We start from the raw sequence: 18,519 nt of genomic DNA, 5'->3' as shown, positions 1-18,519 counted from the left end.
CATTATTGGAAGTCGCCATATATGGAGGAGAAGGTGTTGTGTGTATCCATAAATCTGCTGTTCCGAATCGTCATCAGACCCACATTGGTGGATCATGCCTGAGCAATGTTTTAGATCTGTAACATTTATGTCCTTATGTGTATTTATTAAGAATTGTGGACATAAATAAAGTAGTTATAATGTGTGTGTGTGTGTGTGTGTGTGTGTGTGTGTGTCATCAGAGCCGGATGGTAAACATAGCAAAATGCAGCAGAAACTTCAATCATTTCTTACCTCATTTTAAACCTAACAATATACATATAATTTGCCTTTAGCAAAAAAATCTTTAGCATTTTGACGGCTTTTTATGTAGTGTGCTCAAGACTAGTGTTCTGATATTTCATTATTTCTTTTTCAGGTTGCGTGGATGTAATCTGACAGATGAGAGCTGTAGAGTTCTGTCCTCAGTTCTCAGCTCAAACTCCTCCAGTCTGAGAGAACTGGACCTGAGTAACAATAAACTGCAGGATTCAGGAGTGAAGCTGCTCTCTGCTGGACTGGAGGATCCACACTGTACACTGGAGATACTGAGGTACACACACACACACACATTGACACAAAAGTGTTAATGAGTGCTAAATGCATTGTATGCTAAGTCCATGAAAGGTAAAGTTCTCAAAGTGCTGAACGACACAAATTGAGACCTAAAAGTAATTGAGACCAAAATGCAGAAATTAAAGTTATTTTGACTCACATTTACAGTGCATTGCAAAGGTGTTTATACCACTTGAAGTTTTTCACATCTTATCACTTTACAACCACAAATGTAAATATATTTCATTGGGATTTTATGAGATAGACCAACACAAAGTGGCACATAATAGTGAAGTGGGAGGAAAATGCTGCCTGGACTTTGCACTACATACAAATCAGTTAATACTATTATGGACCGAGAAGAAGCTGTTCTCCTACTTTTTTTATTCCAACATATCTATAAAATTAAAAGTGTGATCACGTATCTTGTTCCTGTCGAAAAAACTGTACAATAGAACAACAATCTGCATCAGCATATTTATGCCTAAGGCCATCTTCATGGTCATTGAGAAGAAACATCCTTAGTCTACATCAACCTTTTTAAACAACAATATTTCTGTTTCTTTAGTACTTGACTTGGGCTAATTCCCCCTCTGAATCGGCCTCACCAGAAGTGATGTTAATAATCTGGGAGCCCGATTTTGAAACAGGTTGTGCAGTTGAGAAGTTGTGAAGCAGACCAGAGAGTGATATTCCGAAAGCAGGGGATGTCTGCCAACGACAGTATCCACTTTAGTCTCCTGTAACTCCTAACTCCCCCCCCCGGATCCAACCACAGTGTAGGAAATCCCGGATCCAACCACAGTGTAGCTGGCGCTATAATGGTGTATGATTCCTTAAAAGGAAGTGAATAAGCTACAAGATTTTCTTTTGTTAATTTGTTTAATGATTGCACAATTATTTAAGGCAATAAGTAACCTGGCATTGTAATTAAAAGTGTTTGTTTGCAAAATTAGCTGTGCTGTAGATCAAATTTATACCTGTGTGAGTCACGTGATAGCGCGAGCCGGAAGTGTACGCAAACGGTAGCGGGAGAAAAAAGTTACGGGAGAAGTCAGAGAAACACGAATGTCCAGAAAGGGATTTATGTAGCATGATGAATGATGTTGAAATGCTTGATTCCGAATTGAAAGAACTATATGACAATATTAGAAAGCAAATGGCACCAAGTCAAGACATTCGGAGGAAAGTGGATGCATGCTCTGCTGTAACTTTAGACTTGTTGTGTTTAATGAGAGTATGGCTAACAGAGGAAGAAAGTGAGTTTGATGCTGTACAGGAAAAGGCAAGACTACGCATGCTTCTTGACAATGAATGCCAGATGAATATATGGATCTACTGCCTCCAGAGTAACGACACGCAGTTCTCATTCCGATCACCTCTCAGAGACATCTAGCATCTCAAACAAGAGAGCAGAGGCAGCCGAACAATTAGCTGCAAAGAAAGTTGAAATCGAAATGGAGGGAGCTATTGGAGCTTACCGTCAACAATTGAAACGGCAGACATTGAGGTAATGCAAGCAAAGCTGAAGGTCTACACCGAAGAGGAGATTAAAGAGAAAAGTGAGAAGTATGCACACAGCAAAGTAAGTCCTAGTCTATCCTCCTTCTACATTAACTGTGATGATCATCCGGTCACAAAAAATGAATCAGCCATTGTGCAGGCAGTTCAAGAGTCAATAGCTCTTACTCGCTTACCTGCTCCAGAGCCTACTGTGTTTTATGGCGATCCTTTAAAGTTCATAGAGTGGAGCGCAAGTTTTAAAGCTCTTATAGAAAGACGATGCTCAAATCCCGCAGACAGGCTATTTTATCTGCAAAAATATATAGCAGGAGAGGCAGAATCTACTCTTGAGGGAAGCTTCTACCGTAAAGATGAAGGAGCCTATAAACAGGCATGGGAAAGGCTAAATGCAAGATATGGTCATACTTTTATAGTGCAACGTGCTTTCAGGGAGAAACTTAACAAGTGGCCAAAAATTGGTGGAAAAGAATATGTCATACTGAGAGAAATTAGTGATTTTCTGCAAACATGTCGTGATGCAATGCCTCACACAAAAGGTCTACTAGTGCTAAATGATTGTGAGGAGAACCAAAAGTTGTTAACCAAACTCCCAGATTGGATAACGTCCAGGTGGAATCGCTACGTAACAAAACAGCTTGATCAAGGCGAGGACTACCCAGGCTTCAAACAGTTTGCTTCCTTTATTTCTAAGCTTGTAACCCTGTGTCGTCTTTACACGTCTTAAAGTCACCTAGAGAAAATCCGGTAAGAGAAACAAAACGCACAAAAGCAAAGGCCTTTGTTATCAATGTAAAAACACCTCAACCAGACACCTCAACCACCACAACTATGCCTAATGTAGAAGAAGTTATACCAAGAGACACTGCTAAACAAAGAAAAAGAGACATACCACCACAAAACTCAAGCATGAGCAAATGTCCTTGCTGTGGAGGAAACCACACCATACATAAGTGTCCAAAGCTAACGGAAATGTCTGCGGATGATAAGAAAAAATACAGCAGTCAAACCTATACGAAGCATAGCTGAAGAAAATATGTCCTCATTATCTTGCTCTGTGGAAGGAGGTGGGAATGGGAGCACGTCAATGATTTTACCAGTGTGGATCTCAGCAGCTAATGCTCCTAATACTGAGACCTTGGTGTATGCTTTATTAGATACGCAAAGCACCCACACATTTGTTGATCAGGAAGTGTGTGAAAAGCTGCAGGCAGCAACAGAGCCAGTAAAACTAAAGCTAGCAACCATGGTCAAAAGAGACACTATTGTGAAGAGTCAAAGAGTGCAAGGACTTAAAGAAGAGGAATCTTCTCCAATACGTGTATTGACCTAGCTCCAGCTTACACAAGAGACTTTATTCCTTTAGAGCGCACACATATTCCTACATGTCAAACAGCTAGCAAGTGGAAGCATCTAGCAAACGTAGTTCAAGAGATTCCCTCTTTAATGGATTGTGCAATTGGACTGCTGATTGGCTATGACTGTTCCAGAGCCCTAGCTCCTAGAGAGGTCATCACTGGAGGTGATAACGAGCCTTATGCTGTTAGAACAGACTTAGGCTGGAGCATCGTAGGAGGGCCACCACAGTCTGTCAGTGCAATGGATGTAACTGGCTTATGTCACCGTGTGTCTGTGACAGAGATACCCCCTGTAACTCCATCTACCATTATTAAGATACTTAAGTCAGATTTCGCAGATACCAAGCCAAGTGACAAGGAGGCATCACAAGATGACATCCAGTTCCTTCAAATACTAAAGAAAAGTATGTATGAAAACGAACATAGTCATCTTGAAATGCTGCTTCCTTTTAAAGCACACCCAAAGCTCCCAAACAACAAAAGCTTGGCTCTAGTCCGTTTAAAGCACCTTAAGAGGAAACTAGACAAAGACCCTAAGTTTAAAAAGGACTATGTTAAATTCATGGTAGGAGTTCTCAGAGATGGTGATGCTGAAGTAGCAGTTACACAGCCAACATCAGGAAACGTCTGGTACATACCACATCAAGGTGTTTATCACCCGCGAAAGCCAGGCAAGATCAGGGTGGTATTTGACTGCTCCGCAAAGTTTAAAGGGACAGCATTAAACGATCATCTGTTAACAGGGCCCGATCTTACAAATGGACTGATAGGAGTGTTATGTCGCTTCCGCAAGCACCCCATTGCGATAATGTGTGATGTGGAGATGTTTCATAGGTTCCATGTCAGCGCAAAGTACCGAGACTATTTGAGGTTTCTATGGTGGGAAGATGGAAACACAGACTTGGAGCTTACGGAATACCGCATGAAAGTTCACCTCTTTGGGGCATCTTCATCTCCCGGCTGCGCTAATTACGGTTTGAAACATCTGGCCCATACACATGAACAAGAATACCAGTTAGCAGCTAACTTTATCAAAAAGCATTTCTATGTGGATGACGGCATTGTAAGTGTGAAAACTGTAGAAGAGGCAATTGCACTCGTAAAAGAAGCTCAAGCTCTGTGCGCTAAGGGAAAGCTACACCTTCACAAGTTTATTTCCAATAACCGAGACATTCTCGACTCAATCAAAGAAGCAGAGCGTGCAGCTGAAATAAAGGATGTTGACTTTAACTACAATGACCTTCCAGTGCAACGAGTACTAGGAATAAAATGGAACGTGGAAAAAGACAACTTTTACTTCCAAGTGACACTTGATGAAAAACCACTAACACGACGTGGGGTTCTCTCTGTTGTAGCATCTCTCTATGATCCCTTAGGGGTTTTAGCCCCCTTCATTTCAGAAGGAAAGAGAGTGTTACAAGAAATGTGTAAAAGGGGTATAGGGTGGGACGACCCACTACCTACTGAACTGGAGCTGAGGTGGGAGAGTTGGATGAGAGATCTAGAAAATCTCAAAATGATTCAGATCCCAAGATGCTTTAAGCCCAAGAACTTCGGTAAAGTGCAGAGAGTTGAACTTCATCACTTCTCTGATGCAAGCAGTCAAGGATATGGCCAGAGCTCCTACATTAGATTGCTAAGTGAACATCAAGTACACTGCAATTTAGTCATGGGCAAGGCAAGGGTTGCACCAAGCTGATCACGCCTCACGTAGCCTCAAAGTAGCTGACCTTATGGACTCAAACTGGCTTTCAGATCCCAAGTTTTTATGGGAAAGGGAGATAGTAATTGAGCGACGTACGCCAGAGCTGTTCGTGGGAGATCCGGAGGTAAAGGCTATTCAAGTGCTGGATACTGACGCAACACAACAGTGTGACATTATCGAACATTTGTCACGGTTCTCAAAGTGGACCACTGCAGTTAATGTTGTTGCACGCATCCAACGAATGGCTAAACGAATAAAGACAGTAGAGCCTCCAAATGTAGAACAAAAAAGACAAGCCGCAATAACTCTTGTCAAACTTGCACAACAAAACGCCTTTCAGGTAGAGCGAAACAAACTTGAACAGAAAACAGGAAAGCTACCCTGTAGCAACAGGCTTTATCAGCTTGATCCATTCCTCCAGGATGGTATAATAAGAGTTGGAGGGAGGCTGAGGAATGCATGTATGAACTTTGAGGTAAAGCATCCTGTAATACTCCCTAAAGACTGTGTTTTTACACAACTTATTATTGCTCACCATCATGACAAGACACAGCATCAAGGTCAGGGTCAAACCTTAAATGAAATCAGAGCTAATGGATTTTGGATTGTTGGAGGAGGTAAAGCAGTAGCTTAGTACATTAGACAGTGTGTATGGTGCAGGAGAGCTCGTGCACCTCCAGAGGAACAAAGAATGGCAGATCTGCCTAGTGATCGCATTGACCCTTCATCACCTTTCACCTACGTGTGTATGGACTGCTTTTCCAATATCAGTTCACTTAGAGATGCTGGAAGACATGACAACTGATGCGTTTATCAATGCCTTACGCTGTTTCAAAGCCATCCGTGGAGCTGTCAGACAAATAAGGTCAGATCAGGGATCTAACTTCATGGGAGCAAAAAATGAAATGGCAACAAGAAATTGACAAAGACAAAATGACTACATAGTTGGCAAATAAGCAGTGTGACTTTCTCATGAATGTACTAAGCTCAAGCCATGCTGGAGGTGCATGGGAGTGTCAAATCAGGACAGTAAGAAGTGTACTAAGTAAAGTTATTGCGCAAAGTGCTGGAAGGCTGGATGATGCATCCTTAAGGACCTTTCTTTATGAAGCCATGTACATTGTAAACAGTCGCCCGCTCACGGTTAATAGCATCTGTGACCCCTCAAGTTTAGAGCCCTTAACACCTTATCATCTGATCACCATGAAAGACTCTGTACCACTGCCCCCACCTGGCAGGTTCATTCAAGAAGATCTGTATGCAACAAAACGCTGGAGAAGAGTCCAATATCTGTCAGAGCAGTTTTGGAACAGATGGAAAAAGGAGTATTTTTCTAACCTTACTCTCAGACAGCGATGGCATGTTCCTAGACGCAATGTGAAAGTCAATGACGTTGTAATAATCAAGGATGAAAATATCCCTCGGAATGAATGGACACTGGGCAGAGTTATAGATGCTCATGAGGGCGATGATGGACTGGTTAGGAAAGTGACACTATAGGTCGGAGACAGAAAACTGGGAAAGAAGGGTGAACGTTTACATAAACCATTCATTATAGAGAGACCTATTCAAAAGTTGGTTGTTCTTGTGGAAAGTAGTTGAAAGTTATAATCTACTGTTATTTGTTGGAAATGTGACTAAAGAGTCTTAGTGTTCATTTTTTAATGTGTGTGGTTTACAGATATTGTTCGTTTGGAAATTACCCATTGATGTATTACATGAAGAGTAAAGCGTAACTTCATTGTATCAAAGGTAATTTGGTGGGAGTGTAGCTGGCGCTATAATGGTGTATGATTCCTTAAACGGAAGTGAATAAGCTACAAGATTTTCTTTTGTTAATTTGTTTAATGATTGCACAATTATTTAAGGCAATAAGTAACCTGGCATTGTAATTAAAAGTGTTTGTTTGCAAAATTACCTGTGCTGTAGATAAAATTTATACCTGTGTGAGTCACGTGATAGCGCGAGCCGGAAGTGTACGTAAACGGTAGCGGGAGAAAAAAGCTACGGGAGAAGTCAGAGAAACACGAAAGACCAATGATAAAGAAACAAACGTTTACCTGCAATTGTAATATTATTCTACTACTGGTCAACAGGCGCACACGGTAAATAATTTTGAAGCTGTTACTGCCTCGTTACATACAGAAAGTGCAATTTATGTTTATTATTGTGATGAATGTGAATTGAAATATTGTATTAGTTTATTTTTAGTTTTCACGGTTCAGCGTTTCATGACCTGTGTGAAAGAAATAAATGTCTGTGGATATCAGTTTGAAGCGTGAAGTCCTTTTGAGCAGACCAGAGTAGTTACACACAGTCATTAGGACAAAATAACCATTTTGAGTGTGATTTTTACACGGCACAGCAGTTTTTTTTCTTTTTGTTAACCTTCTAATAAAAAGCCTATTTAAAATAAAAACCTTTATGTGGCTGCGCTACAAAGTTTACAAGCAAGTTCAAGTGTGACTACTACTGTAAAGTCTAGCAGACTGGTAAAATAGTACTTTTAAATGAATTTTTGGACTAATATATTAGACTGAACTAAAAGTGGGGTTAAATTTAAAGTGGGACTTGTAATTTAAAAATCTCTGAAACAAAGCGTAAAACAAATTTGATTTTACGGAAGCTACTGCAGTCATTCCAATGAACACTGCAGTGAAATGCTTTTAGAAAAAACGGACTGATTTAATCACCAAAGGCATTTTGCTTTTGCAGAACAATGGATAACCTCATATATACAGAAATATATACAGAGAGAAATAAAGGGGGATTTTACTTTTGTGTTCTATTATTTTGCATATCAAAAGGTCCCACTTTGACTTGAACATCCCTTGTATAAAATGACAACCAATTTTATTTATGCAAATCACAACATACATTTTGCTTAATATTTTAATTTCATTTTCACTTTCCGGGCACACACACACTTTACGCGCACAAGCACACTTTTCGTGCACACACACACACACACATTTTCCACACATTTTCCGCACACACACACACACACACACACACACACACACACACTTTCCGCACACAAGCACACTTTTCGTGCAAACGCACACTTTCCGCGCACAAGCACACTTTTCGTGCACATGCACACTTTCCGCGCACACACACATACACACACACTTTCCGAACACACACACACTTTCTGCACACACACACACACACTTTCCGCATACTTTCCGCACACAAACACACACACACTTTCCGCATACTTTCAGCACACACACACACACACACACACACTTTCCGCGCACACACACACACACTTTCCACGCACACACAGACTTTCTGCACACACACACTTTCCGCACACACACACACTTTCCGCACACACACACACACTTTCCGCACACACACACACACACACTTTCCGCATACTTTCCGCACACACACACACTTTCCGCACACACACACACTTTCCGCACACACACACTTTCCGCACACACACACACACACACTTTCCACACACACACACACTTTCCGCACACACACACACACTTTCCGCATACTTTCCGCGCACACACACACTTTCCGCGCACACACATTTTCTGCATACTTTCCGCACACGCACACACTTTCCGCATACTTTCAGCACACACACACACACACTTTCCACACACACACACACACACACACTTTCCGCACACACACACACACTTTCCGCATACTTTCCGCGCACACACACACTTTCCGCGCACACACATTTTCTGCATACTTTCCGCACACGCACACACTTTCCGCATACTTTCAGCACACACACACACACACTTTCCGCGCACACACACACACATTTCCGCGCACACACACACACACTTTCCGCGCACACACACACACTTTCCGCGCACACACACATACTTTCCGCGCACGCGCACACACTTTCCGCACACACACTTTCCGCATACTTTCCGCACACACACACACACTTTTACACACACACACACACAACCACACACATACTTTCCGCGCACGCTCACACTTTCCGCGCACGCTCACACTTTCCGCGCACGCTCACACACTTTCCGCGCACGCTCACACACTTTCCGCGCACGCTCACACACTTTCCGCGCACGCTCACACACTTTCCGCACACACACACTTTCCACAAACTTTCCGCACACACACACACTTTCCGCACACTTTCCGCACACACACACACTTTCCGCACATTTTCCGCACACACACACACACACTTTCGACACATTTTCCGCACACACACACTTTTCACACATTTTCCGCACACACACACTTTACACACACACACACACACACACACTTTCCGCACACACACACACACACTTTCCGCACACACACACACACACTTTCCGCGCACACTTTCCGCACACACACACACACTTTCCGCGCACACTTTCCGCGCACACACACACTTTCCGCGCACACAAACTTTACGCATACTTTCCGCGCACACACACACACTTTCCGGGCACACAAACTTTCCGCATACTTTCCACGCACACACACACACTTTCCGCACACACACACTTTCCACACATTTTCCGCACACACACTTTCCGCACACACACACTTTCCGCACACACACACACTTTCCGCACACACACACACACACACACACACACATTCAGGGAGAATGAAGTTCATATACATTGAAATTACTACTCCCTACACCCTACTCCCTACACCCTACTCCCTGCGCAGGGAATGTCTGATAAGGGAACTTCACTCTGCAAAATTCCACCATTCAGAACACCATGCAACGTCACTTCCTCCTTGCGTTACCATGGTAACACAAGCACCTCGGATACCTGTCGCTGCTGCTGTGGAAATTTCAAGCAACAAACATTAAATATAGAATATTTATTGAAACAAAAACTGATACCATTAAATATATAACATATTGAAACGTTGATAACTTACAAATAAATTATTTGATTAAGTTACATGATGTACGGAGATGTATTTATTTAATTATTTATTTTGCAGATTACTAGCCTATATAATACAAATGGTTTCTTAATTAAATTAAAATGTAAATTATTGTGTCTTATTTATATGATTTTTTTCACACTCCAGTGAACAACAGTTTGCTTTGTGCGCGTGCACAGAAAGTATGTATGTGTGCGTGTGTCTGCGAAAAGTATGTATGTGTGTGTGTGCGGAAAGTATGTATGTGTGTGTGCGCGCGTTTGTGTGTGAAAAGTATGTGTGTGCGCGTGTGCAGAGTATAGGTGTGTGTGGAAAGTATGTATGTGTGTGTGCGCAATTAATATGTAGTTGTTTGAGCAGTTAGTAGTATATATGTATGTGTGAGTTTTTCATATATGTGTATACAAGTGTTTGTGCATGAGTAAAGTTTGATTTAAGCCCTATACGGCGCCTCATAGGAATAAGTGATAATTATAGTTCTTGAAACTAATCAGTATAATTACTCCACTGTCAAGTATTTAAAAAAAAAAATGTATAAAAAATATAAAGTTCATGTTAAAAAAATATTTAGTTAGTCAAACGCAAATGCTAATTTCCATTTGTGATATAAACTTAGAGTTTAAATTTAAGACAAATTTGATATATCCAACTCAATCACGTATGTGATTTTATTTAGTTATTGATTTTAAGGTAAAATAACCTTTTTATTACTGCAAAATTTACAAGGTCACAGGATAATTTTTAGAGTACATGGTCAAAGTTACTTAAAAATCACCTTTTTTTTTCAAAGTAATAATCACCCCATTCTGATGCTCGGTTTGAACTACAGCAGAATGTCTTGACCATGTCTACATGAATAAATGCAGTGAGTGGCTGCCGTGAGATTGTCTGATTGCATATTTGTGCTAACAAGTACTTGAAAAGATGTACATAAGTGGCCCGTAAGTGTAAACACTTGGATCTACACACTAAAATGAAGCAGTAAAACATGGTGTAAACAGGTAACTTATCCTAAAAAAAAATCCTCACAGTCAGATAAATACAGTAAAAAAAAAATAAATATATTATTTCTTTTCCAGGCTCAGTGTGTGCAATCTGACAGAGGAAAGCTGTAAAGTTCTGTCCTCAGTTCTTGGCTCAAACTCCAGTCTGAGAGAACTGAACCTGAGCAAGAATAATCTCCAGGATTCAGGAGTGAAGCTTCTCTCTGCTGGACTGGAGAATCCACATTGTACACTGGAGATACTGAGGTATGCAAACACTAAATATTACACACCATAACCCACCGGACACTGTGTTCTGTAGGTCCCTCTTGTGCCACCAAAATAGCTTTGACCCATTGAAGCCTGGATTCCACAGGACCTCTGAAGGCGTGAATGTTTGTTTAGTGTGATCCTGCCGATTACACCAAGATTTTTGGTGGCAATGCAAGATGATGGCATAATGGTGGGAGCCTAAAAGTTTAATTGAAATAATTAGATTTAAAATACACATGTAGTTGGCCAATTACACTAGTTGATAAATCACACTCACTCACACATCGCCTATACCGCTTTATCCTGTATTTAGGTTCGCGGGAATCTGGAGCCTATTCCAGGCGGCTTAGGGCACAAGGCAGGGGTACACCCTCGACTGGGTGCCAATCCATCGCAGGGCGCACATACAGTGGTGTGAAAAACTATTTGCCCCCTTCCTGATTTCTTATTCTTTTGCATGTTTGTCACACAAAATGTTTCTGATCATCAAACACATTTAACTCTTAGTCAAAGATACCACAAGTAAACACAAAATGCAGTTTTTAAATGATGGTTTTTATTACTTAGGGAGAAAAAAAATACAAGAATAAGAAATCAGGAAGGGAGCAAATAGTTTTTCACACCACTGTACATACACACACTCACATAGACACACTACAGGCAATTTGGCAATGCCAATTAGCCTAACCTACTTGTCTTTGGACTGTGAAAGAAAACCGAAGTGCCCAGAGGAAACCCACCAAACAAGGAGAGAACATGCAAACTCTATGGACCCTGGAGGTGCAAGGTGACAGTGCTAACCACTACACCACTGTGTCGCTGTATAAACCACAATTTATATTTTTAAAAAGTTAGCAAATTGAATAATTAGTTTTATCACAAGAATAGTCCAAATAAACACACCGCTATAACAAATCTCAGGTTAAAGATTACTGAAAGGTAAATGTCTGGACATAAGCAACCTATGAATCATAATCAGTAATTATTTAAAATCCCACCAAAATTTTATGCAGTAGGAAAAGGGTAAAAAAAATAAAAATAAATTTAACCCAGACAACAAGGCCACCATGTCTTCCTCACCCCCCCCCCCCCCCCCATTTCCTCGGTTCCGCTCCTAGTGAACAACACGGCACCACAGCAATCTCAGCACAAGGAGAAACAGAAAAATCAATTGCCCTAGGCTAAAGGTCACAGACCACATACACACGTGTGCGCCAGAGCAACAGTTGGAAGATACTCACATTTCCAGGCAAAGAGCCTTACCTATTGAACTGCCATTGCTACAGCCAAGTCTTCACTTGACTAATGCTCAATGGTAAGCTTCTACAATATGCAGCACTCAGTTCCTCATCGCGAGCCTTCTTCATCGCAGTTCTCACTTGCTCACACACTTTTGCCTCACTTCTTCACCCTTCATAGCAAGACTTATTCCACTTTGTGCCCCACTTGTGTCCCGCATTATCCAGATGCTCACTGTTCAGTTGATGACCCCTTTCATGTTGCTTCACCAGCCTGTTTAAAAAAAATCAGAAATTACGTCCTTTCCCTTCCTTTCACTCACGCTATCATTTACCGAGCCAAGCAGTCACAGGTGTGTCCAACTACGCCTCAAAATGGGAACTCAAGTTTAACTGCACCTGCAAATTCCAGTCAAAATAAAAAATACACAACACACTCAAACCTTGAAATAGACACAAAGACATTTTCTAAATATATATACTCTTTATAATGATCCTCAAACAATCGCTGGACAATTTTTGCAGAGTGGCAGGGTGTACCTTACTATTATGACTGTCAAGAAAAAGCTTTAGCAAATTATCCCCACATGCATCAATGAGGCTTGGGTGCTCATGATCTTATCACTGCAGGGACCCAGCTTTTTTTTTTTCAGGCCATAGCCTGGTCAGTCAATAAAGTAACTGTTCCTGTGAGTCTAGTGTGGCCAGACAGGGAGTCTGCTTTGTTTTGTTTTTTTACCCTAGGCATAGGAAATCATGAAATCAAAGTTTGCTTAGATGACGGGCCACCAACATTAGAGTTAATTAAAGGTTAATTCAATTTGTAACGCTCAGCTTTTATTGTTAACCTAGTTCCACGAAATACGGGCTTGCGAATCTAACTTCCGGTATTGCGTAAGCGTAGCGGAACAAGGAAAGACGCAACACAACAAACCCAAAGAGTATAAACTAAAAATACCCAAACAAACAAAGGTGCACAAAAAAAAAACAATATTTACAAAATATGTACAAATATTAATGTGTGTGTATGTGTGTGCGAGTGAATGACGTAAAGGTCCAAAGTCTGGATTATTGCAAGTAAGTGTGTGTGTGTGTTGGGAGTGATGTGTCGGTCTCACCGGCAGTAATGAAACAATCCGGGGGGACGGCAACGAAGCAAGAATAATTCCAAAAAACAGTAAATCCAACTTGTCGTTAGCTCCACTCTCTCTCTTGAAAATAATACAGTGATGTTTTATCCCCATTTTTCTCCCCTCCCTTGCTTCTTCATGGCAGCACTTTAAAGGTGGACCAGGTGACCTCCTGCATCCAATTGTATGGAGTAAAACAAACCCCTAAAGGACACTTATGGGGCACAACTGCTCTACCTTTATAAGCTTATGCTGTTTCCCCCCTTTAAAAAGCCCTTTATGTGGCTGCGCTACAAATTAAAGGTTAATTTAAGGTTTTTGTGATCTGTGCAGATCATGAACAAGTAAAATGCTCTCTTGAGCTAGTGTGGCCACTATTTCTAAGCCATTTCCCAATTGCCATGTCGTAATTGCACAATCTTAGATGTGCTAGGATTAGTTTGGCCTATTTGATGCCCATGGGAAGATTAGGAGAGTAGATCAAGGTCATTGTTGTAATAGATCCCCCTTGCAGATGTGCACTAGATTGCAGGCCCTTCTCAGGTCCAACTTGGAGAATGCCTTCGTAGTTGCTTTAGCAGGGACAAATGGCAGGGGATATCAATAATTCATGGTTATGTGGTTCATGCCATGATAGTCTACGCATGTCTCTCTTTCTCCACAAAATTTGTGGATCATGCTTTTGCTTCCATGGGAAACCCAGCCCAACAGGAAACTGGGACCATGACCAGGAATGGGATACATTGAGAGTGTAGCACACTGATGTGGAGTATGAAAGTTTTATGTGTTGAGTTCCATACCTTATCAGATGTTATCATCCATAAATTATTTTGTAACAGGGGATTGTAGTGGCAAGAAGTTAAGCTGTAGTTTCCCTGTGGTGATGCAATTCATGAAATTACATGCTGCACAGAAGTCAACCAATGCTGTAAGAGTGGAGATATTGTCTGAGTGCTGAACCTGTACTGGCAGCATAAAATATCACAAGAAGACCAGGGGCCTCATGTATCAACGCTGCGTACGGACAAAAACTTTGCTTACGCCAGTTTTCACGCTCACGGCCAGATTTACTAACAGTGAAATTAACGTGAGAATGTGCGTTCTTCCACGCCAACATCATGTCTGGCGTACGTGTATTTCTTGTGTGTTTGTTTTATTTCCGTTGGCGACTCCTGGAGGCAATTATGTTAAATTGCACACTACAAATTATCGCACCAACACATGAAAAACATTGCTATTAATTTATAATTGATAAAATGTGTTAATTGACTATTTTTCTACCAATTATGTGGTTTAAAACATATAAAAGCATTCGCAAACATATACAACCCTTTTTCTATGGCAATGGCAGTGTTGGCCTTATTAGAGGACATTGTCAATGGCCGAATCCGAAGGGAACGTGTTTTTAGGGATCACAGTGATTTTCTGGCCCACGATGATGACTGGCTTATTAGCCATTTCAGATTTCCATGCTCTGTGCTGAGTTGGGTCCAAATTTGGAAAGAGAGACAGCGAGGAGCCACGCATTACCCATTCACTTACAGGTACTGACAACGCTTGGTTTCCTGGCAACTGGTTCTTTCCAAAGGGAACTGGCAGACCGCTCGGGGTAAAGCCAGTCGTCTTTGAGCCGTGCAATGCCAGCTGTATGGGACGGGATCATCCTCATGTCTAGCAGGTATATAGGGTTTCCATACCATGCAGTTAACCAGCCAAACATTAAAGCGCAATTTGCAGCGATCGCCGATTTTCCTAATGTAATTGGGGCGATCGACTGCACGCACATTGCAATAAAGGCGCCATCTGCAGACGAATTTGCATACGTGAATAGGAAACATTTCCATTCAATAAATGTGCAAATAATATGTAATGCTCAAATGTGCCTAACAAATATTGGGGCAAGGTGGCCTGAATCCACCCATGATTCATTCATCCTCACAAACAGCATGGTCGGGATGAGGCTCCAAGGTGGCAGGGTGCGCGATGGGTGGCTTCTTGGTGAGTGATGTATTTAAAGATATTATTACAGCTAAGTTTTTTTTTTTATTTTGTTATTAATTCCGGAGAACAAACTTGCAAATAACACAGTTTTTCTTCGGCCTACCTCCGATAGGAGCACCTCCGATTCAGATTCTGTAAAGTTTCTCTTCTTGCTTGCTTTTGACATTGCTTTTTCGTTTGGTTTTGCCAAAGTGGAGTCATTACCATATTTATACGGGGGAGGAGCCAGGGAGGGGTTTTGCGCTCGTGCACGTGCACTCAATTTCACGTTAATTCGAATGTTTTTTTACTGCGTACGCACATTTACAGCTTTGTCCGTACGCAATGTTTTAGTATGAATTCAACGCAAGTCTTTGTACATGAGGCCCCAGGACTCACCAAATTGGTGCAAGGGGTTAAAAGTCATTCCTCTAATGACCTTGCCAAATATACTCTAAAGCAGAATAATTAGAAGTATAAAGAGAAACTTTTGTGATTTACAGGACTGAGCACTTCCTACATTGTTTATTCTTATTTACCTATTGGCTACAACCCTCACAGCTCTTAATTACTCCAACTGACAGTCGCAACCTGTCTGTCTCCAGTTCTGCCAGTCATGGTTAATTACTACCGCAAGGCACGGAAGGATATAAGTTGGTAGAGCAAAATCGCTGGTTAAATAAAGAAACAAATGATAATCTGTTGATAATAAAATGTTTCTAGCGAAAGCTATATCTGTCAATACAACACAACTTCTCTTTTAATATTGTTTAATAAAACATTTACACTATTATGGCAGTGTTTAAGTGCTTATATTGTGTGTTTAAGATCAGTGTTTTTAAATTTCTGCATTTTTCTTCCAGACTGTGTGATTGTAATCTGACAGAGAAAAGCTGTCGCGTTCTGTCCTTAGTTCTCAGCTCAAAGTTCTCCAATCTAAAAGAACTTAACCTAAATGGGAATAAGCTGCAGGATTCAGGAGTGAAGCTGCTTGCTGCTGGACTGGAGAATCCAAACTGTACACTGGAGATACTGAGGTATATAATCCCACATACCACCAAACATCCCCACACGCACAGAGAGAGAGAGAGAGAGAGATACTTTAAACAGTGTCTAAAATATTAGAATGTGTGAAATCATGTTGCTATTGCAGATCATGTTTCTAATGCTAAAACAGAGTGTGTTAAATAAGAAAAGTCTTTCTTTTTTTCAGGATGCCTTACTGTAGTATTACAGATGAAGGTTGTGCTGCTCTGGCTTCAGCTCTGAGTTCAAACTCCTCATCACACCTAAGAGAACTAAATCTGCATGATAATAATCCAGAAGAATCAGGAGTAAAGCTGCTCTCTGATTTATTGAAGGCTCCACACTGTACCCTGGAGAGACTAAAGTAAGTTTCATATAATACCAAATACCAAATAGGTATTTAGTCATAAAAGTCTTAAAGGTTTATAGTCTTGAAATAGTCTTAAAAATTGCCATTGACTCTGTGTGGACATCTAGAGGAAGTTCATTCCACCACCTATTAGTCAAAACAGATAACAGTCTAGATGCATGTCTTCCTTAATCCTTGAGATGGTGGGACCAGTCGAGCAGTTCCAGAGGATTGAAGGAGAACGTGCTGTGCTGTGGGGTGTGATTATGGCTGAGAGGTATGTGGGTGCTGGGCCAGTTTAAGCTTCATAGACAGGCATAATTGAATGTGTGCAGCTACAGGAAGCTATTGGAGGGTGCGGAGAAGTGGGGTAGTGTGGGAGAATTTATGAAGGTTGAAAACAAGTCCTGGAGTTGCATTCTGGATCAGCTGCAGAGGATGAATGTTGTACACTAAGCCAGACCTGCCAGCATTAAGTCTTGAAAAAAAAGGGACTGATCAAGCACCTCAATAGCCTGTGTGGAGAGAAATGATGGTATGAGATGGTATGAGATCTTTTGATGGTATGAGAAATCAACAATAGTGAGTATGGTTAGCAATATGTGTGGAATATGACAGTTGATTGTCCAGATGTAACCCAGGGTTGTGGGCAGTGACTAAAGGAGTGATCTGATGTTATCCAGGGAAAATATAAGATTCCTGACAGGAAGATGATGCACCTGGGATGAACAGCACTTCAGTTTTACTGAGATTCATTTTCAGGCGATGAGCTGCCATCCCAGATAACATGTCTGCCAGACTTGCTTAGATCCAAGTGGAAACATGAGTGTCTGAGGGAGAAAAGGAGAGAATAAATTGAGTTTCGTCCGCATAACAATGGTATGAAAAGCAGTGCAAGGATATGACCTCACCAAGAGATTGGGTATAGATGGAGAACAGAAGGTGACCAAGTACTGAGCCTGTGGGACACCAGTGGTGCGTCTGCATGGAGAAGATGTCGATCCCCTCATACAACTGATCTTCTAGATAAAGGGCAAACCATTGCCATGTCATGCCACAGATCCAAAGCTTGCAGGAATAAGCAAGAGAATCTTGTGATTTACCTTCTCTATCTCTATCTCTCTCTCTCTCTCGCACACACCACTGTAGCACTTGCTTATATTGATGCTATTTTCTGTCTTTCAGAATTAGGAATTTTGAACTCACCAGGGAGGTCATATGACAAGAGTCTCAGCTCAGACCCCTTCTCAGCATAAAGAAGCTTTGGTGAAGCATTAGAACCAACCTAACATTTTCAGCAGTTTGGGAGCTGAATCATTTATATTCTGTTGTAGAAGCTTCATACCAATAACTGTGAGTTTTGATAGTGTTTGTGGTTTTTTACATTTTTAATCTAACATTTTGTTTTGCAGAAAATTGATTTACAGTTGTGTTGTAGATTTTTGTTTTTCTCTATATATGTTAAATCCTGA

General features: G+C 41.1%; 1 protein-coding gene across 1 annotated transcript in view; it reads left to right on the top strand.

The window, feature by feature from the left end:
* LOC128542857 (NACHT, LRR and PYD domains-containing protein 3-like) overlaps positions 1-18,307 on the top strand; it is a 91,531-nt gene extending 73,224 nt beyond the window's left edge. Inside the window, exons 10-14 of the mRNA XM_053512991.1 lie at positions 398-571; positions 11,148-11,318; positions 16,536-16,709; positions 16,886-17,062; positions 18,233-18,307. Of these exons, the coding sequence (XP_053368966.1) occupies positions 398-571; positions 11,148-11,318; positions 16,536-16,709; positions 16,886-17,062; positions 18,233-18,269 (733 nt within the window). The 3' untranslated portion in view covers positions 18,270-18,307. The remainder of the gene's footprint in view (positions 1-397; positions 572-11,147; positions 11,319-16,535; positions 16,710-16,885; positions 17,063-18,232) is intronic.
* Positions 18,308-18,519: the final 212 nt, after the last annotated feature.

This window comes from Clarias gariepinus, chromosome 15 (assembly GCF_024256425.1).
Source record: "Clarias gariepinus isolate MV-2021 ecotype Netherlands chromosome 15, CGAR_prim_01v2, whole genome shotgun sequence".
Lineage (NCBI taxonomy): Eukaryota > Metazoa > Chordata > Actinopteri > Siluriformes > Clariidae > Clarias > Clarias gariepinus.
The sequence above is the reverse complement of the archived record's forward strand: the minus strand, read 5'-3'. Positions and strand labels throughout refer to the sequence as shown.